Below are 21125 nucleotides of genomic sequence, written 5' to 3' on the forward strand. Positions count from 1 at the left end.
TCGTTAGCAAAATAGTAATTAACGGTGAATGCCTCGAGAAGGAATACGATATAGCCAATGCCCTAAATACATTTTTTGTACAGAGCATAGCTGAAATTAATGATAGCATTGAAATAATTCCAATTGCGGCAGAAACAAGTGTAAATAATGCAATTGAAACTTTTCAATTCACCGACGTAGAGTTAGATGATATAATGAACATTACTAAATCTTTTAGAAACAAATATGGTGGAAAAAAGCTTTTGTCGGAGGGGGTATTTAAAGATGCCATGATTTACATTGCTCACTTCTACAAAGATATAATAAATGAATCAATAAACAGTAGCATTGTTCCAAATTGCTGGAAAGTATCAACTATAGTACCTGCGGAAAAAGTCAAAAATACAGTAAGGCCAGAGGAACTGCGCCCAATTAATACGCTACCCGCAGATGAAAAAAATATGGAAACGGTGGTTAAAAATCAATTAGTGGCATATCTAGATAAATACCAAATTATTATACCTGAACAATCTGGGTTTATGAAAAGCCATTCTTGCAAAACCGCACTGAATATGGTTATTGCGGAATGGAAAGAGGATATAACTGATAAGAAAGTTGTGATCTCAGTCTTTTTAGACTTAAAACGTGCTTTTGAAACTGTGGATAGAGAGGAACTGCTGAATGTTATGTTTAATAATGGGATAAGAGGAAAATCCTTGGAATGGTTCAGAAGCTATTTGAGTAATAGAAAACAGAAGACGATAATTGGAAGTGCAGTTTCACCGGTTGCTGATGTACATATTGGGCTACCGCAAGGTTCAGTATTGGTACCGCTATTGTTTACAATATATATTAACGATATTAAAGAATGCTTGAAATATTGCAATATTCGACTATTTGCGGATGATGCATTGATAACCATTAGTGAAAGAAGTGCGGGCTTTGCGGTATCGAAAATGCAAGAAGACTTAGACTCCCTTTATAAATGGCTATGCCATAGAAAGTTGAAAGTGAACGTGGATAAAACCAAAAGTATGATATTTTGCAAAAATCAAAGCATTATGGGTGCCAATAACCTTAGCAATATTACTCTGAAGATAAGAAATGTTGAAATTCAGCAAGTAGACAAGATCAAATACCTAGGAGTCTGGATCGACAAAAACCTTAGATTTGGAGAACACATAAGTTATTTAGAAAACAAAATTGCAAAAAAAAATTGGTTTTATGTACAGAACTTGTAAATATATTAGTCAACGACACAAATTATTAGTGTATCGATCAATTATTGAACCGCACTTTATCTATTGTCCAACAATCCTGCTATTAGCAAATGACACACAAATAAAAAAACTGCAGATACAACAAAACAAGGCAATGCGATTAATTTTAAAATGTTCGCTTAGAACACCAAAAACTACAATGCTAAATATGTTAAACTGGCTCAGTGTAAAACAGTCGATATATTATTTCACATTGAAATTTATACATCATATGAAATTAGGAATAACACCGAATTATCTGAACGGGAGAATACATTTTAATCATGAAATACATAACTATGGAACTAGAAGCAGCGGAAATATAAGACTGCCCAGAGTAAGAACGGAGTTCGCGAAGAAGACTTTAGAATATATAGGTTATAAAATGTACAATGAATTACCAAATGCGATAAAAGACTGTGAAAATATTAATAAGTTTAAAGCAAAATTATTTTTATACTGTAAGTCATTAAGCATGTAATGTATACAATTTATTTATATATATATATATATTTTTTTTTTTTTACCTTGAACTAGGTCTTAAAGACCGTAAATAAATAAATTATTATATATTGTATGTGACCCTATTGGCACCATAGGCTCGGGTCCTATTGGCTTTCCGGCCGCTGCCAACCTGGCAAGTTCGTCCGCTCGCTCGTTACCATCTACTCCTCTGTGTTCAGGTACCCATGCCAGAAGGACGGTGTTATTGACTCCTAAATTGTTTAATCTCTCCACGCATTCAAGGACCGTTGATGATTTAATCTCAACTGAAGATAATGCCTTGAGTGCAGCTTGACTGTCGCTGAGTATAGCGATTTTCTCGTTGGTATATCCCCGCTGTAAGTTTATCTCTGCACACCGGCTTATGGCGACAACTTCGGCTTGGAAGATGCTCGGATATTTTCCGAGTGTTAGGGATATTTTGGTTAGGGGGCCGAAGATCCCCGCTCCTATGACCTCCGGTGTCTTCGAGCAATCGGTGTACCATATTATAGTGTGTTCCTGGTGAAGCGCCTCAATCCTGGAGGTGTCCCACGTCCATTTGTTCCCCAGCTCTATTTTGAAGCGGTTCTCAAACTTAATTATCTTCCTCGTATCATCTCTGGGAAGTTGGATGAGTGGAATCTGCTCCTGCAGCTTCGCCATGCTCCGTGACTGTATCACTTTGCCTCTTCCACATCCCTCTTTAGCTTTGTTTACTAAAGTACTCCTGGCTGCCTGCTCAATTATTATATGTAGAGTCGTTAACTCAAGCAGCACTTCTATTGCTGCCGTCGGGCATGTTTGCATGGCTCCCGTAATGCAGACACACGCTAAGCGTTGAAGCTTGGGGAGCGATTTTTGTACGGTCACCATGGTTGTTCTTGATGCCAACGCAACTGCTCCCACTATCATAGTGTACATCCATCTTAGGATCTTTGGGATGCATCCCCAGGATCTTCCTGCAATACGTCTGCACACCATTATTGCTCTTGTGGCCTTTGATATGGTGTTGTCAACGTGTTTCTTCCATAAGAGCTTAGAGCCAAACGTGACTCCCAAAAATTTCACCTCAGACGTGTACTCCATCCATTGTGATTTGCCTAATACCTTCCAGTTTTCTTCTCCTGGTGAAGGGCACAATGGATGTCTTGTTAGGGTTGATGCTTAGCCCTACCTCAGTACACCATTCTTTCGTTAACCTCAATGCCCTTTGCATTATGTCGCAAAGGGTGCTCTCAAATTTGCCCCTTACAATGATAACAATATCATCCGCGTACCCCTGACATGTTGTTGTTGTTGTTGTAGCAATGCTCGCCCCACCTAATAGCCGCGACCGATCACAAATTGTCATCAATATCCTCTAACGGGAGTCCAAGGAAACTTGCCGTTTCAACAGGGTGGACCATAAGGAAAGGGGTGTTAGAGGCGTTGGTTCCACATTACAATTAAAGAGATGGTTGGTGTCATGTGGGGACACATTGCAAGCGGGGCATACATTTTGTATGTCGGGGTTGATTCTGGATAGGTAAGAGTTTAACCTGTTACAGTATCCAGAACGAAGTTGAGCAAGAGTGACACGCGTTTCCCTGGGGAGTATGCGTTCCTCTTCTGCGAGTTCTGGATGTTTTTCTTCAAGTACTGGATTCACCGGGCAATTCCCGACATAAAGGTCCGACGCCTGTCTATGGAGTTCACCAAGGACCTGCTTGTGTTTTTTCGCTTCATACGGCTGGGTTCTCAGGTGCCGTATTTCCTCAAAATGCTTACGGAGATGACTCCTTAGGCCCCTAGGCGGTGCTGGTTCGTCAATCAGATGTCTGTTGGGATGCCCAGGTTTCTGGGTATTCAACAGAAACTGTTTGGTCAGCATCTCATTTCTCTCCCTGATGGGGAGTATTCTCGCCTCATTATGCAGATGGTGTTCTGGGGACATAAGAAGACAGCCCGTGGCGATTCTGAGAGCAGTATTTTGGCAGGCCTGTAGTTTCTTCCAGTGGGTGGTTTTTAGGCTTGGCGACCATATGGGTGACGCGTAGCACGTAATCGGCTGGCTAATTGCTTTGTATGTGGTCAAGAGCGTTTCTTTATCTTTTCCCCAGGTACTGCCAGCAAGGGATTTGAGGATTTTATTACGGCTCTGAATTCTTGGAACAATTGCGGTTGCGTGCGCATCAAAATGTAGATCCTGATCAAACGTCACACCCAAGATTTTGGGGTGTAGGACAGTCGGTAGCGTAGTGCCATCGACGTGGATGTTCAATATGGTCGACATTTGGGGCGTCCATGTTGTAAATAAGGTCGCGGAAGATTTAGTCGGTGACAATTCCAGGTTTCGCGAGGCTAAAAAACTGGAGAGATCAGGGAGATAGCCGTTTATTTTATTGCATAGCTCATCGATCTCTGGGCCTGGGCCTGTGGTCATTATTGTGCAGTCATCGGCGTAGGAAACGATTGTGACTCCTTCCGGTGGTGAAGGTAGCTTAGATATGTAGAAATTAAACAAAAGCGGGGATAGGACACCACCCTGTGGCACCCCTTGTTTAATTCTCCTTTGTTTTGATGTTTCGTTTCTGAATTGCACCGATGCCTGCCGACCACCCAGATAATTTGCGGTCCACCTTTTAAGACATGGGGAAAGGGTAGACCCTTCCAGGTCTTGCAGTAACGAGCCATGGTTGACCGTATCAACCGGATTCCTTTGTCTGAGAGCCTCTGTAGAAGTTCATCTACTACCAGGCTCCACAGCAGGGGTGACAGGACGCCCCCTTGTGGACATCCTTTCGTTGTTTTAATCTCTACTATACCGTCCCCACTTGAGGTTTCGGCAATCCTCGTATGCAATAAGGCGTTTATCCACATACGAATTGGACGTTGTATCTCTCTTCTCTCGAGTACCCGATTCACACTTTGTTGTTGTTGTAGCAATGCACATTTTCGTGTGTCGTGTTGTCGAAAGCCCCCTCTATGTCCAGAATGCGCATAGAGTTATCTCCCCGCACTCAAACGCACTTTGGAGATCTGTGGACAGATGATACAGTGCAGTTTCTGTCGACCTGCCTGTTCTGTATGCATGCTGATCTTTATGTAGTGGCACTCTATCGAGAGCCTTTGATCTAATCTCGTGGTCTACAATCTTCTCCATTGCTTTGAGAGCAAAGGATGTCAGGCTTATAGGCCTAAAGGACTTAGGATTGGAGTAGTCCTTTTTAGCCACCTTAGGTATAAATACCACTTTTGCTCTTCTCCACACCGTCGGGTTGTATGTCAGTGCGAGACTATCCCTCATAATCCTGACCAGGTGTGGGATCAATTCCTCGCCCTGCTGCAGAAAGGCTGGATATATACCATCCACTCCCGGAGATTTGTAGCTCTGGAAAGACTTTACTGCCCACTTAACTGTGCCATCGTTAAAGAGAAGAAGCTACAGGCCTACCAAAATACTGCTCTCAGACCCGCCACGGGTTGTTTTCTTATGTCCCCAGAACACTATCTACATAATGAGGCGAGAATACTCCCCATCAGGGAGAGAAATGAGATGCTAACCAAACAGTTCCTGTTGAATACCCAGAAACCTGGGCATCCTAACAGACGTCTGATTGATGAGCCAACACCGCCAGAGGCTTAAGGAGTCATGTTGTTGTAACGATCAGTTTACTCCCCGAAGGTTTTGGGGAGCGTTATCGATGTGATGGTCCTTTGCCGGATACAGATCCGGTACGCTCCGGTAACACAACACCATTAATGTGCTAGCCCGACCATATCAGGAACGATTTATATGGCCACATTAAACCTTCAGGCCATCCCTCCCTCCCCACCCCCTAGTTCCATGAGGAGCTTGGGGTCGCCAGAGCCTCGTCTGTTAGTGAAACAGGATTCGCTACGGATAGATGAGGTTGACAATTGGGTTTTGAGAAGCTATATATTGCGCTTGCAACCTGAAAAGGTTGCGCTACACAACCCCTTGAATCTGGTATTTTAGTCGCCTCTTACGACAGGCATACCTACCTCGGGCATATTCTAACCCCCTAACCCGCTGGGGGTCTTAAGGAGTCATCTCCGTCAGCATTATGAGGAACACAACCGTATGAAGCCAACACACAAGCAGATCCTCAGTGAACTCCACAAACAGGCGTCGGAAACGCGAGTCACTCTATCTCTACTTCGATCTGGATACTGTAACAGGTTGAACTCTTACCTATCCAGAATCAACCCCGACATATAAAACATATGCCCTGCTTGTAATGTGTCCCCCCACATGACACCAACCATCTCTTCAATTGTATTGTGGAACCAACGCCTCTAACACCCCTCTCATTATTGTCCACCCCTGTTGAAACAGCAAGTTTCCTTGGACTCCCGTTAGAGGATATTGATGCACGCATCACACTGTCAGCTGCTACTTTCAAATTAGTAAATTTTCAGTGATTGGATTGTTCTTTAACCACTAGCCTTTGTCAGGGGTCCACTAGCACAAAGAAGTTTAAACCTAAAATTTCATTGAATTAAAAATTTAATAAAGCATTAACCCTTTTTTTAAATTGCATACACCTGGATGTATATTGCCCTCATACCAAACTATCTCGAAATGATCGGGAGTCACGAAATTAGCACGATTGGTCTAAAAATTACTTTAATATGATACCTACCGAATAAGGTACTAGAATGATTCCGAGATGTGCACGACTTTCAGGATCAATTAAGAAATGATTCACAAATGTTCCCGGTCGGTGTCAAATTCGCAAAATGGTTTCGAAAAAAATTTCGCAATTATCGCAGTTTATCCCGAAAACAAAAATCTCGAAACCACCTGAAAATACTACCGACCCAGCGGGTCAGGGGGTTAGAATATACCCGCGGTAGGTATGCCTGTCGTAAGAGGCGACTAAAATACCGGATTGGCCTGAAGGTTTAATGTGGCCATATAAATCGTTCCCAAGATGGTCGGGCCAGCACCTTAATGATGCTGTGTTACCGGAGCGTACCGGATCTGTAAACGGCAAAGGACCATCACATCGATCACTCCCTAAACCTTCGGGGAGCAACCGTATCGCTACAACAACAACAACTACCGAAATCATGGCGAGGTAATTTAATCCCAAAATGGGTGGAAATTGATCCTGAAAACCATCCGGAAATGAGCCACAAATAACCCCGGACAGCGCCAAAATCCCAAAAAAGTCCGAAAAGATCGCAGTCTATCCCGAAAACATCCTTTTATGGTCCCTGAAAAGACTCCCGAGAACAATTCCGAAATATATAAATCACGATAAATGGCTCAAATTCCTTTTAACTTTTATGGAATTCAGAAATTTTCCTATTCGACATACAACTTAAGACTAATTGAAAACTTATTTTTTTAGAGAACGAACAAAATAAATTTATTGTAGAATACTTTGGGATAATTTTGTTTATACAGTTGGTTTTTTCTTTTTATCTATACAAACAATAAATCTTAAATACGAATTAAAGTATTAAATATTTATGCATTGCCATTTTTATATACATACAATAATTAGTTAACTAAAAAAAAAAAAAGAAACACGCACTTTATATGTTTTAAATGTAATATCGTATTATTCATGCTTTAAGTTGATTCAAAGCGAATTTCAATGACTGTTACGTAAATATGCTTTTGTACTATGTATGCACATGTGAGGATGGCATTTGATGCTGAGTGCTTTACATATTTACATAGCATAACGAAAAAAATTCACTTGAATCGGAATATTCTATATCTTAACTCAATAAGTGAATGATGTTAATTAAAGCAACACTGAAGTCGTAGTCGCTGCGCTGATCTGAAACCCCTACTGAAGGTCGATTGAGTTTGTAGCAAAATAACGAAACTTTTCCCAATGAGAGAGTATGCCTTGTTCTAGATGTAGGTAATTTCCTTTATTTAATTTTTTAGTTATGTTTTGTATATTAAGATTTAAAATTAACTTCTAACATTTTGGTTTTCAGCAGTTTGCTGCTTATTTGCACATAGAAAAGAAATTAAGTAACGAAAAATATTTATGGAAAAAATGGAATGAGTTTTAGGTCCGCATTTGCTATTTTATCACGTTTAAATCTTATTCGGATGTATTGACTGAAGATTCTTGCTAAATCTTTAAAATAGAGTTTAGGTAGAATCTTCGCTGTTTAAACGAAAACCACCAATATTTTATTAATGAAAAAAATATTCAATTAATAACTTTTTTGCTTTAGGAGTCTTTCTAATGAAACCTATAATGGCCTCTTATCCCGTCAATTTAACATGTGATAAAATACGAAACTTTCGCACGAGCTCTCTACATTTTTAAGAATATGTGATGAACTTTGAATAATCTATTGGTTTTTTAAAAGATTATTAAGTTAATAAACTGTTTAAATTATATCCATACCATGATCCATACGTAACAACAGGTTCGTTGTTTTGCTGGAATTTTTGACTAATTTAGACAGGTATGCAATTATCTTTGCTAATATGATTTATATGTATATTGATAATACATTCCTCCTTTTCTGAGTTTGTGATATAATTTAATCTTTCTTATCACCCATTTTCACCTTGGAAGTCATATAAATGCCAACAATCAAGCCAAAAAGTCCAATGGCAGAGCCGAAAATTTCTACAATTAAAATCTTTACGAACAATGCTGAGTTTGCAGCATCAGCCAGCGCCGCACCCGATCCAACAATACCAACAGCAATGCCACAAAATAGATTCACCAATCCGACAGATAATCCAGCGCCAAACATAACATATCCACCAAACCAATTATTGTTCATCACAGTTTGGTTATCTAATGCTATGGACATTGTGAATTGTTCTAATAAACCAGATAATACAATGGCTGTAATTAAACCATAAATGGCTACTGCTTCACAGAAAATAACTGAAATTAAATTCTTTGTCTTGATACGGGGTGCTTTAACACCACCGCCCACAATGCTGGTGCCCGTCGTGTATATGCCCAATGCAGCTCCAACAACCGACAATGCTACGGCTAAGCCAATTCCCAGGCATGCCCACATATAGGGTGATGTGGATGTTAGGAACCAACCAACGCTCACTCGTTCGCCTTTGCCAGTAAGTACAAATTGAAGTGTTAGCACAACGCTCGTGGCCAAGAACATCCACCAGAATGTGTGGAGTACAACGGTGCGTATTTGTGCCATTATGCAAATTTACACGGTTCAACTCTAAGAAGAGCAATAATATTTTATAATTGGGAATAATACCAGATGGTAAAATTGATGAAAAACTAATTGAAAACTTACAAAATACGAAATTGCTTTACTGACAGGTGACCGAGAAAAACTTTACTCATCACATGACAGACGAGCAATGCTGCCCTCTGTTGGAAATAATTTTAGATTTTGAATGATGTATTCTTGCCACTCTGTGTATTTGCAAGGGCTGCCACGTTCCAAAGTTTTATAAAATAAAAATTACCCTAAAAGAATCGTAAATTTTAGACGAGTTTTTTTTACACGTAGTATCTGCTCATGGAACTTGGGGGTGGGGAGGAGGGATGGCCTAAATGTTTAATGTGGCCATATAAGTCGTTCCCAGTCGGGCTAGCACCTTAATACAGCTGTGTTACCGGAGCGTACCGGATCTGTACCCGGCAAAGGACCATCACACCGATAACACTCCCCAAAGCCTTCGGGGAGTAATCTTATCGCTAAAACAACAACAACAACCTTCTAGGCCATACCGCCCTCCCACCCTCTAGATCCATGAGTAGTTCGGGGTCGCCAGAGCCTCTGCTGTTAATGAAACAGGATTCGCCATGGATAGGTGCGGTTAACAATTGGGTTTGGAGAAGCTATATATTGCGCTGGCAACCTGAAAAGGTTGCGTTACACAACCCCTTGAATATAGTATTTTAGTCGCCTCTTACAACAGGCATACCTACCGCGGGTATATTCTAACCCCCTAACCCGCTGGGGTGATTACCACACTCCTAACATGTCGTTGTTGTTGTATCGATAAAGACTCTCTCCGAACGTTTTGGAGGGTGTTATCGAAAGGCCCATGAACTTTGACGGATATAGATCAGATAAGTTCCCTTAAAAAGTACCGTTAGGGTACATCCGGCTGACTATGTCGGGAACGTTCTAGGCCACCCACCCCTAGTTTCATGAGGAACTTGAATGCGCTTATCAGCCCTCTTGAATCTCACACTGTGGGTATCCTTTTCAGTATTTTATGTATAAATACCATATCCACCTTCCTCCACAGTAGTCATACACTGACCAACATAATAATAGAAAGATGTGTGCTTAGCTGAACCCCTACTGAATTAGCTCAGGGTAGACGCCGTTCACACACGAAGACATACGAGTTTCTGAAGTTCTCTTTGCCTTTCTAGTCTCTCCCAGTTATCAATTTGTTGTGTATTCCCTGCCGCTGTTATTATTGAATAATCAATCGATATAAATTAAACAGGTTTTTCGCGGTCACATTTACTGCGCTTGAATATATTTTTATTTAAACTGTTTTGATCGCTCGTTGTGTTTAGAAATTAATCGGTTTTTGACTGAACAAAATCTTAATTGGAATGATATTTAATACATACATATTTTTTGATTTTGTTAATTATTTTCATTTATATTTTTAACATGCTTCTTGCTTTCCTCAAATTCTTTATTTGCGAATGTACAGCATAATTATATTAAATAACTTAATGTGTATAAAAAAAAGTTCATAAACGTTTGTTATTGTTAAAAAAGTAGAAAATCATATTTTTATTTAATAACACTCGTTTGCATGTTTAAATAAATTATTTACACAATGTACAAATGCATAGCAGAATAACAATGAAAAGCGATAAATCATTTATGCGGTTAGCTGAAATGCATAAACATTAGACTTGGTCGAAAAAAAGTTGCTAATGTCCGCCCCTAAATTTAAAGATTATGTTGAGAGGGTTTCAGAAAATTTTTTTTTATTTTTTTTTGATTCTTCGAAATACAGCCTAAAAGGTGTTTTTGTTGTAACTTGGTTATTTGACGTCCGATTTTTAAAATTGATATGTCATTATTTTGGCCTTGAGAAGCTTCACATTTCCGTTTAATGTTCTTTTAAGCTATGAAGTGGGTTTTAAATGATTAGGTCAGATAACAAAGATATCGGCTTTCGAATTTCGAAATTCTACATTTCGAAACTAAATTTTTTTGTTAACGCGTTCAGCAAATTGAAAAAGTAAAAAGTAAAAATGTGGGCGTGGTCTGGGTTCCCTTATTTGAAGGGCTGAATTCCCTTTTTGAGAAATTTAGTATAACAGCTGTTATACGAGGTGAAAAGTCAGAGTCTGACTGTATTCAGAAGTAAAAAAAAAGTCGAATTTGTCGCATAGTGTTATTATTATAAATACGACACAACAGGTTTGACTCACTTATTTACTTTGACATCCCCTATTCATGATTTTTGGCATATCTTTATTTACTTTTCAATGCAAACCCTAATAATAATAGTTTTTCCTCCAAAAATATCATGAGTTTCAGGTCTAAGTATAATAAGAATCAGGTAAAATTATCATGAGTTTCAGGTCTAAGTATAATAAGAATCAGGTAAAATAAGAGTTGCAATAAATATTGAAAGTGCTATAACTTCTTTGTTTATTATTTTAGTAATATGGTTTCAAAGCAACATTTTCTTGAATTTTTAAGTACTTTCGTTTGGTAAAGAAAAAAGGATACATTGGGAGTACAACTTTGTTAGCTGACCTAATCATGTGGAAACGGCTTCATAGCTTAAAAGGACATTAAACGGAGATGTGAAGCTTCTCAAGGCCAAAATAGTGACATATCAGTTTTAAAAATCGGACGTCAAATAACCAAGTTACAACGAAAAAACCTTTTCGGCTGTATTTCGAAGGATCAAAAAAAAATTAAAAAAAGTTTCCGAAACCTTGGCAACATAATCTTTAAATTTAGGGGCGGACATTAGCAACTTTTTTTTTGTATGGGGACCAACCCAGTCTAATAAGCATATACTTATTTTAAATTTAAACCATAATTTCGTTTTTCATTAATACACCTTCAATACTTATCATGTGTTGTTGTAAATACCAGCTTCGCAATTCGATTTTGTTGCTATTGTAATAGTTGCTGCTCTTTACATTTGCTTCATTTAAATGAAGCAACAAAAAGTATTGAAAGAAATACGGCACATATTCTAAAAATTTGACTAATACCGTTTAGTCGTTATATCCCACTGCTATCACACGTAATCCAATTGTATATAGATTTGTTTAACGCCAACTGATTCGAATATCATGCGCGCATGTGTTACTACATATTTGGGATCAACATTTTTTGAAACTTCCAGTTTTATAGCACCCACATAAAAGTCGGAGCATAACGTCCAGAAATGTGGATCTTGTACCGCATAAACGCCAGCCAATCCAGTCACCTTTTGATAACATTGCGGCAACGCGCGATCAAGCGCTGATGGTTGTCTTTGCATTAATATTAATATGGATTCTTTTATTAGACCAAGTACACTCATAGCAATAAGCAAAGCAATAAATATTGAACAAATTGGATCCGCAATCATCCAACCAAACATTTGCATTAGCACCGCTGATACGATAACACCTACTGAACCTAAGGTATCGGCAAGAATATGCAAGAAAACACCACGCATAATTTGTGAATTACTGGAGGATATATCGTCAATGCCTCCATGTGAGTGTCCATGTCCACCGCCTCCATGGCTATGCCCATGTCCTGGTTGGAGGAAAACGTTACTGAAAATCATGTTTAAAATATGTAACTAAGTACTTACCACCATCTAATGTTATCGACTGATGATGATTATTCACATCGTTGTGATTATTTATAACTTGCGTATGTCCATGTGCACTGCCACCACTACCACCACCACCATGGGAGTGACCATGTCCTCCGCCTCCATGTGAATGTCCATGGCCGTGTTGAAAAGCATATATTCCAACCAAATTCACCAATAGTCCAAGCACAGATACAACAAACAACCGTTCGTGCTTTACCTCTGGCGGTTCGATTAATCTTTCCACACCCTCGGATAAAATAAAGAACGCAATAAAGAGTAAAAAAAGGCTATTAACGAAGCCGGCTAAAACTTCTGCACGAACATAACCGTACGAAAACTTATCATTAGCTTTCCATTTTGTAATTACCGAGGCGGCTAAACCGGCTAAAAGACCAGTGCAGTCAAAGAACATGTGAAAAGAGTCCGATATAAGACCTGTAATATTCAAAAGAAAATGCACTGTTACTTTACATATACAAATTTTCAAGTCAAAATGCGTGTGTGGTGTTCGTCGAAGCCACGACGGTCATTTGGGCTAACTTAAGCTTCTGGATGCTTCTCATCTCAAATAATGACCAAAGTGGGCAGTGCCCCCAGGTAAACAGAAGTACGGATGGTGTTGTTTCGTTACGAGTAACTACGAGTACATACTATATCAACATTCAAATTGATATTTTAAAAGAATCTTTTATTTTGATTTTAAATATAAAAATTTATTTTTGTTTATTTTTGAGTTTAGATATTTTCCAACTAACTAGAATTTTCTTTTTTTAAAGTTATTCAAAATTTTAAGTTAACACGAAAAATCAATTAAAATTATTTTAAAAATTAAAGTAAAGAGTACAAAGTAGTTAACACTATATTTACTCGCCAATATATCAACATTCATGTTGATATTTAAAAAAACTTTTATTTTGGTTTATAATATAAAAATTTATTTTTGTTTATTTTTGAGTTTAGATATTTTCCAACTAACTAGAATTTTCTTTTTTTAAAGTTATTCAAAATTTTAAGTTAACACGAAAACTCAATTAAAATTATTTTAAAAATTAAAGTAAAGAGTACAAAGTAGTTAACACTATACATACTCAGTTCTTTGCTCAAGTATTTTTCATAGCCGATTTCCTCGCATAAGTCCCTCCAAGGCGTATCAAAAGACGCGTTTTGGATACAGGATGATCGAAGAAGAAGAAGGCCACCGTGGTGTGGTGGTAGCGTGCTCCGCCTACCACACTGAATGCCCTGGGTTCACACCCCGGCAAAGAAACATCAAAATTTTGGAAATAAGGTTTTTCAATTAGAAGACAATTTTTCTAAGCGGGGTCGCCCCGGCCGTGTTTGGCAAGCACTCCGAGTGTATTTCTGCCATGAAAAACTCTCAGTGAAAACTCATCTGCCTCACAGATGCCGTTCGGAGCCGGCATAAAACAAGTAGGTCCCGTCCCGCCAATTTGCAGCAAAAATTAAAAAGGAGCACGACCCAAATTGGAAGAGAAGCTCGGCCTAAAATCTCTTCAGAGTATCGCGCCTTACATTTATTTTTATGGCCGAAGACCGAAGTCAAAAGTTTTGCGGCCATCAAAAGATTTTCACGAAAAATGACACCGGACATCTCCGAAAACGGGGGTGGGATCGATAGTACTTTTCGCATAACTACTTCCTGCTATGGCCGAATGGCTTTTGTTATTGTAGCAATAAAGACACTTCCGGAAGGTTTCGAAGAGTTTTACCGATGCTAATGGCCCTTTGCCGGATATAGATCCGGTACGTTCCGGTTACTAGTTGTTGTTGTAGGGATAATTACACTGTTGTTGTTGTAGCAGTCCCCGATATGGTCGCCAAGCCTAAAGTCCACTCGCTGGAAAAAGCTGCAGGCCTGCGAAAATACTGCCCTCAGAACCGCCACGGGTTGTCTTCTTATGTCCCCAGAACACCATCTACATAATGAGGCGAGAATACTCCCATCAGGGAGAGAAATGCGATGCTAACCAAACAGTTCCTGTTGAATACCCCGAAACCTGGGCATCCCAACATACATCTGATTAATGAGCCAACACCGCCCAGGGACTTAAGGAGTCATCTCCGTAAGCATTATGAGGAAATACAGCACCTTAGAACTCAGCCGCATGAAGCCAAAAAACACAAGCAGGTCCTCAGCAAACTCCACAAACAGGCGTCGGACCTTTATGCCAGGAATTGTCCGGTGAATCCAGTACTCAAAGAACAGTACCCAAAACTTGCGGAAGAGGAACGCATACTCCCCAGGGAAACGCGAGTCACTAGCTCAACTTCGATCTGGATACTGTAACAGATTAAACTCTTACCAATCCAGAATCAACCCCGACATACAAAATGTATGCCCCGCTTGCAATGTGTCCCCACATCACACCAACCATCTCTTCAATTCTAATGTGGAACCAACGCCTCTAACGTCACTCTCATTATGGTCAACCCCTGTTGAAACTGCAAGTTTCCTTGGACTCCCGTTAGAGGACATTGATGACAATTTGTGATTGGTCGCACCTATTAGATGGGACGAAGCACTGCTACAACAACAACAACAATAAGGACACTCCCCGAAGGTCTTTGAGAGTGTTACAGAGTCTGACGGTCCTTCGCCGGATGCAGATCCGGTACCAAGCCCGACCATCTCGGGAACGATTTGTTATGACCACATGCGACCTTCTAGGCCATCCCGCCCTCCGACCCCTACATCCATGAGGAGTTCGGGATCGCCAGGGCCTCGGTTGTAATGGCACAGGAATCTCCACGGATAGGCGAGGTTGACAATTGGGTTTGGAGATGCTATATATTGCGCTGGTAACGCGAAAAGGTTGCGTTACACAACCCCTTGAGTCTATTTGGTATTTTAGTCCTCTTATAAATAAAATAAAAGGAACAAAAAAATGGAAATTTCAGTACACAAATCACCGGAATATAGATTACTCTAAAAAGACACAATATATTAAAATGTTATGTATACCCCAAACGATTTTTAATTGCGACCAAAATTTATAAGTGACATGTTTGACCTTGGTATTACGTTTTAACGGGTTTAGAATGGAAAAAGTAGGTTATTTGGCTCATTTGATTTATCAACCACTGCTTCTATGGAAAGTATGTGGATGCTTGGAGTTATACATACTCACATAAATGTATGGGCGCGTACGTAAATATGTTACCACAAATCACTCGTTATTGCGATAACATTAAAGTTAGATCGCTAGACTTGAGATTATTCGTGCAACCAACAAATAAAACGTTTCTATATATCCCTGTTCCATAATATTATTAACCATATACCTTTGACCATACACTTACCTAGGCTATTCGTCAATATGCCATAGAAAAGTTCCACGAATGCAAAACTTAAATTTAATAATAGAAAAAGAAATAGATTGCGCGAATTACGATCCGAGAATATTAAACGCTTCCAACTATTAAGTTTTTCCTTGATGCGATAGCTGAAATTGTTGCGATCCTTAAGAGTTAATGGTATCATTGTCAATTTGTATGATAAGTGAAAGTATATGCAGGTGGCACTTGTTTTTTTTAAGTTTTGCTGAAATTGTACAAAAATGAATAATAATTAAGTGTTGCTTTTTTAATTTGCATACGTGTTTTGGTGACTATTTGGGCCTATGCACACGTTTAATATTAGGCTTATTCAAACAATTACCCTCTAACTGAATGTGCTATATTCTTATTGGAGTACTTTTGTTGATATCAGCGGCTGTTCTTTTCACTTTGGTACGCTCTCATACCACTCTTCGTATACACCAAATATAAATTTATGGTTTGGGTCCTTATAAACAATTTTTCATTCGCTGTTTTCTCATTTTGTTTAAATATTGGAGACACTATTTTGTTTAGCTTGATATCATATTAATTTTTGCTAAAATTGTGGTTTTTAATTAATAGTTTTTTAGGCAGTTTTTCTCAAACGCTTTTTACTGACGTTTCGTTAAATATGCTGACGTTTTGACATTTCGTACGTCATGCAAAGTCTTCCTTCTTAGCCGTTCACAACTAATCATTCACAGAAAAGAAAGAACACTTGTTAAAGCCTAAACATTGTGAATGCATAAATGTGACGAATATTTGACAAAACGTTTGTTTAATTACTTAACACCCCTATTATGAATTTTCATACGATAAACGATAAACGCTTGCTAGCGTATCGTAAAAAATCAACTTTCATATTGCGATTTCCACACGCCCGATAGATGTGCTATTGTGAATGACAGCAGAGTTTTGTTTACAAATTGTTGTGAATCTATACGAAACAGATAGCAAGACAAAACATAAATGCCAACAATTCAATTGTCTTGTACGTAAAAGTGGCAAAAGTGTTTAAAAGCTGTAACAATAAAATGTTAAATGTGTAAAAATAAATGTTATAAATAAAGGTAATAGTCTAGTTGAGGGGTCGACTGCTAATACGCTACCAAATATATCGAGAGAGGCGTCAAACGACGCGTCTTGACATCAGTATTAATAATCCGAAACTGGAAAATAAAAATATTAACTCGTTCAAAAGATATTAACGAAAAACCGAAAAAAGACCCGCGGGTACCTCCGAAACCGGGGGTGGGATCCATAGTATTTTTGCGCAGAACACCTTTCTGAGTTGGCGGTCTTCGGCCGCACTTATAACAAATAACCCTGGGCTACGCCGTGCCAAGTCCGGGTGTGTGGTATAACCATGGCTACCGCCACGGTGATGTCCTTCTGCGTTCACAATTTTTTTTGTGGGTACAAATTACAACAACCACATGAAAAGCGCCAACTTCAACTGCAATTATCTCCGGATAGAGATAAAATTTTTATTTTCCAGTTTCGGATTATTGTTATCGAGTCTAATGCACGTTTTTTGACACCTTTTTCGAAATTTTCAAACTAAAAACAAAAATGTCAAAAAAACCCAACAAACTGGCTCTTTGTTTTTAATGAACTAGATTGTATATTTTCCTTGTATTTCGTTAGTTTTTTTCAAATACAGTTTACTCACTTACACCAGTACTGCAGCCGTATTAGGAGGGAGTGCGACAAAAAATTGAAGATAAGATACAAGAAAAAATACACGAAAATAAAGTAGTGTCATATAGGTAATAGCTCCATTATCGTGCAAAAATTTACCAACGATAATTAGCGTAGAAAATTAAACATATGATGAGATGGAAGTTATCAAAGCTCCTCGCATCAGTGAATCCTCCCCGAGCCTCATCCGAAGCATTGATCAGCACATCCTTAAAAATAACGAGTTTATAGCGAAACAAATTCCAGACTCTGAAAAAAGACTTATTGAGTTTGTCTGTAAAAAGATAGAAGACAAATTTGAAAGCTTAAAGTTAGAGGACAAATTTGTGGGCTTAAAGCAGGATTTAAATGAGCTGAACGATAAAGTATCTCGTCTGGACGCTGTATTTGATCGTTTAGGACATCTCGAGGAAGAAGTTTCTCGTCTGGAGACAGCACTCGTGCGCATTGGGCATCTGGAGGATGAAATATCCGCCCTAAAGGTAAAGCTAACCACACAAGAGAGCGAAAGAGAAAACCAAGTAGCTGCTTGCGACGTCCGGGTTCATGGTATCCCAGCTGAGGAAGGGGAAAATCTCCAAAACATTTTCCACCATTCGTGTTTCACATTGAACTTGCAGCCACCCCCCATAAACAACATCTTTCGGTCTCGGAAATTACGCGACAGTGTCACTGATCCAACCATCGTCATAAGGTTCAAGTCTCCATCCGATAGAAATACCCTCCTAAAAACAATTTAGAGCTTCAGGCGTCCGGACCCTGAAAATAAAAGTAAACGAGGGCTCCGTCTAGTAGATGTGGGTATAAATTCCGAAGCTCCATTTTACGTAAATGCATCGCTGACGAAACGGAATTATGAAATATTCAAGGCAGCGATCCGCCTTAAAAGAATGAAAAAAGTAGCCGCTATCTTCACAATCAGAGGCATAGTTCACATAAACCGTAAAGCCAACGATAACCCCGAAAAAATCCCTAGCTTGGAGTCACTCAAGGACCTTGAGAATTCAAGCCCAGATGATGGTAGCTCCTTTCGAGACGAATCCATTAATCGATCTACTAATGCACAGAACGGGCTTCCACGTATTTAGTGTAATAAGTATATTACGTATAAGTCATTTCTTTCCTTTCTGTCACTTTTCCTCTTTCACCTTCATTTCCCATAGCAAATTGCATTTAACCAAAAGCAGTGCAAAGCTTATTGCCAAACCTTTTTATATATCTGGTGCTAAATTATTATAAGTCCACAAGTTTCAAAGACTGCTCTCGAACGTTGCTGTGCATACTTAGCCGGCGTGCGAAAGGTATAAATATCATACATATCAACGCGCAAAGCCTCTATAGAAAACTTGATGAGTTAAGATATCTTTGCGAGACCTCCGATATAGATATTATCTGCATCTCCGAGACCTGGTTTTCTTCACGCCATAACGATGAGATAGTGAAACTAAATGGCTATCGACTTTTCAGAGCTGACAGAAGTGGTCATGGTGGTGGTGTCGCTATATATGTTAAAAGTAGTTTGTCCTGTAAATTACGTTGTAGTTCTTGTACCGGTCATTCTGTAGAATTTGTGTTCGTTGATGTTTTTTCATCAAAGGGTGATAAGCTCCTTGTCGGCTGTGCATACAGACCTAATCACCAAGTAAATTTTTCTGACTTTACTGATTTTCTGCAACCTCTACTCTTAAGTTACGAAAATATAGTCCTAGCTGGTGACTTCAATAGCAACCTGCTCACAGATTCAAGTCTTAAGCTAAGTATGGAATCTCTGGGACTCTTCTCGGCTAACATTACCATACCAACACATTTTACCAACACTAGTTCCTCGCTGCTAGACCTCTTCTTTGTAAACGACTCAGAGAAAGTACTTCTTTACGATCAGCTACCAGTTTTTCTAAACACGACCTCCTATTCATTACTTACAACTTTCAAACGTTGTTTACACCGAGCTCGTTTACATATCGTGACTTTAAAAGTATAAATTATAGTGTACTTGCTGAAGCAGTGGAGTCTGTCGACTGGAGATTGATTCGAACGATGGCATCGGTGGATGGGCAAACTAAATCCTTCAAGACAGTATAAATAAGCTCTTCGACGACCTCGTTACTACGAAACTTAAGGTGACGAAACACAATAGCAATCCATGGTTTGACGCCAATATTATGCATCTATTCACTTGCGTAATCTAGCTTATTCCCGGTGGAAAAGATACAGAACTGTGGAAATGCACATGCGCTTCAAAGCTGCACGAGTCACTGCCAATAAAGCCATAAGATCGGCTAAAGTACATTTCTACGAAAATAAGTTCAGCACCACTTTAAATTCAAAAGAAACTTGGAATAGGATCAAGAAAATTGGAATTGGCAAATCCAAGGCCGATCTCTCTGTCCCCCCTGATGTAGATGTTAACGATATCAATGATAGTTTTCTAAAGTTACCTCCCTCGGCTGCTAATGTACAACTACGGTGATCGTGTAAATGTTGATGCTAGTCTCCTCGAGTTTGTTCGTGTCGATGACTGTGATGTTGTGAAAGCCATACTTTCTGTGAAGTCCACCTCTATAGGCTTAGACGGAATATGTGCAAAATTTGTGAAAATTATTCTACCCGTAATCCTGCCCCATATAACCTATTTAATAAACTCTATCCTAACCACCTCCGTCTTTCCAAAATGTTGGAAAGCTGTTAAAGTTATCCCCATTCCCAAACAAAACAAAAAGTACAGGCCGATAGCCATACTGCCTTTTCTTTCGAAGGTCGTTGAGCGCATCATACATGTGCAGATCGCCATATATGTGCATGTAAATAAACTTTTAACGGACCATCAGTCCGGTTTCAGACCAAAAAAGAGCTGTACTACGGCACTTATTTCTGTGGTAGAAGATATACGGGAGCGCATAGATGATAACTTTACGGCTTTCCTAACTCTTCTTGACCATTCTAAAGCCTTTGACTCTGTTGACCATACCCTACTATGTAAAAAGCTGGAAAACATGTTTAATTTTTCCAGCCATGCAACCAACCTAATCAGATCTTATCTAGACGGCAGAACGCAGGCAGTATGTGTAGATAATAGAAAGTCAAACTTGTTGGACGTTTCGCGTGGTGTACCCCAAGGGTAAATCCTTGGTCCTTTGTTGTTTGTATTGTACATTGATGACCTGCCTCGTGTTCTTAAGTATTGTGGCGTCCACATCTATGCTGACGATGTTCAATTGTATACGTGCTGTCCTGTCGATTGTATGAGTTTATGTATAAGTAACTTGAATCAAGACCTTAGTCAAATAGGTGTATGGCCTTCCATGAATGGTTTATGTCTAAATTCTAGAAAGTCGAAGTGCATTGTTATCCGTAGAAAGCTGCTAGCTACAAATGGATTAAACAATATTATGTTTGAAAATTCTGTTATAGAATATGTTGACACGGCAAGAAATCTTGGCATAGTTTTTAACAAAACATTGTCCTGGAGAGACCATATCTTGAGAACCGTAGGAAAAGTGTACGGTATGCTCCGTACACTGTCGTTGACACAGTATTTCACTCCGCTACATATTCGAATACTTTTATCCAAA

General features: G+C 39.1%; 3 protein-coding genes across 5 annotated transcripts in view; 1 reads left to right on the forward strand and 2 right to left on the reverse strand.

Annotated features, from left to right (window-relative positions):
• SdhC (Succinate dehydrogenase, subunit C) overlaps nucleotides 1–21125 on the forward strand; it is a 61982-nt gene that overhangs the window by 19937 nt on the left and 20920 nt on the right. The gene's annotated exons all lie outside the window — the stretch shown is intronic.
• VhaPPA1-1 (Vacuolar H[+] ATPase PPA1 subunit 1) lies at nucleotides 7073–9081 on the reverse strand. Of its 2 annotated transcripts, XR_010953040.1 has the most exons (3): nucleotides 8991–9081; nucleotides 8111–8912; nucleotides 7073–7599 (listed from the first exon to the last, which is right to left on the reverse strand). XR_010953040.1 is itself a non-coding variant. In XM_067783854.1 (2 exons), exon 2 carries the CDS (start codon nucleotides 8886–8888, stop codon nucleotides 8250–8252), a length of 639 nt encoding a protein of 212 aa, XP_067639955.1. In that variant the 5' UTR covers nucleotides 8889–8912; nucleotides 8991–9081; the 3' UTR covers nucleotides 7073–8249. The 2 variants fall into 2 exon arrangements, 1 of the variants encoding a protein (XP_067639955.1); XM_067783854.1 differs by having other exon boundaries at nucleotides 7073–8912.
• ZnT86D (zinc transporter 86D) lies at nucleotides 10166–16498 on the reverse strand. Of its 2 annotated transcripts, none has more exons than XM_067783840.1 (4): nucleotides 16193–16498; nucleotides 15835–16075; nucleotides 12508–12948; nucleotides 10166–12449 (listed from the first exon to the last, which is right to left on the reverse strand). In XM_067783840.1, exons 2-4 carry the CDS (start codon nucleotides 16013–16015, stop codon nucleotides 11941–11943), a joined length of 1131 nt encoding a protein of 376 aa, XP_067639941.1. In that variant the 5' UTR covers nucleotides 16016–16075; nucleotides 16193–16498; the 3' UTR covers nucleotides 10166–11940. The 2 variants fall into 2 exon arrangements, with proteins under 2 accessions (XP_067639941.1, XP_067639932.1); XM_067783831.1 differs by having other exon boundaries at nucleotides 16131–16498.

This window comes from Eurosta solidaginis, chromosome 1 (assembly GCF_040869045.1).
Source record: "Eurosta solidaginis isolate ZX-2024a chromosome 1, ASM4086904v1, whole genome shotgun sequence".
Taxonomy (NCBI): domain Eukaryota; kingdom Metazoa; phylum Arthropoda; class Insecta; order Diptera; family Tephritidae; genus Eurosta; species Eurosta solidaginis.

Coding starts and splice junctions, on each gene's coding strand:
- VhaPPA1-1 (XM_067783854.1), bottom strand. CDS start 8,888: ATGGCACAAATACGCACCGTTGTACTCCACACATTCTGGTGGATGTTC.
- ZnT86D (XM_067783840.1), bottom strand. CDS start 16,015: ATGATACCATTAACTCTTAAGGATCGCAACAATTTCAGCTATCGCATC. Junction 12,949..15,834: donor CATATTGACGAATAGCCTAG/GTAAGTGTATGG, acceptor TGAATATTACAG/GTCTTATATCGGACTCTTTT. Junction 12,450..12,507: donor GTCGATAACATTAGATGGTG/GTAAGTACTTAG, acceptor TCCTCCAACCAG/GACATGGGCATAGCCATGGA.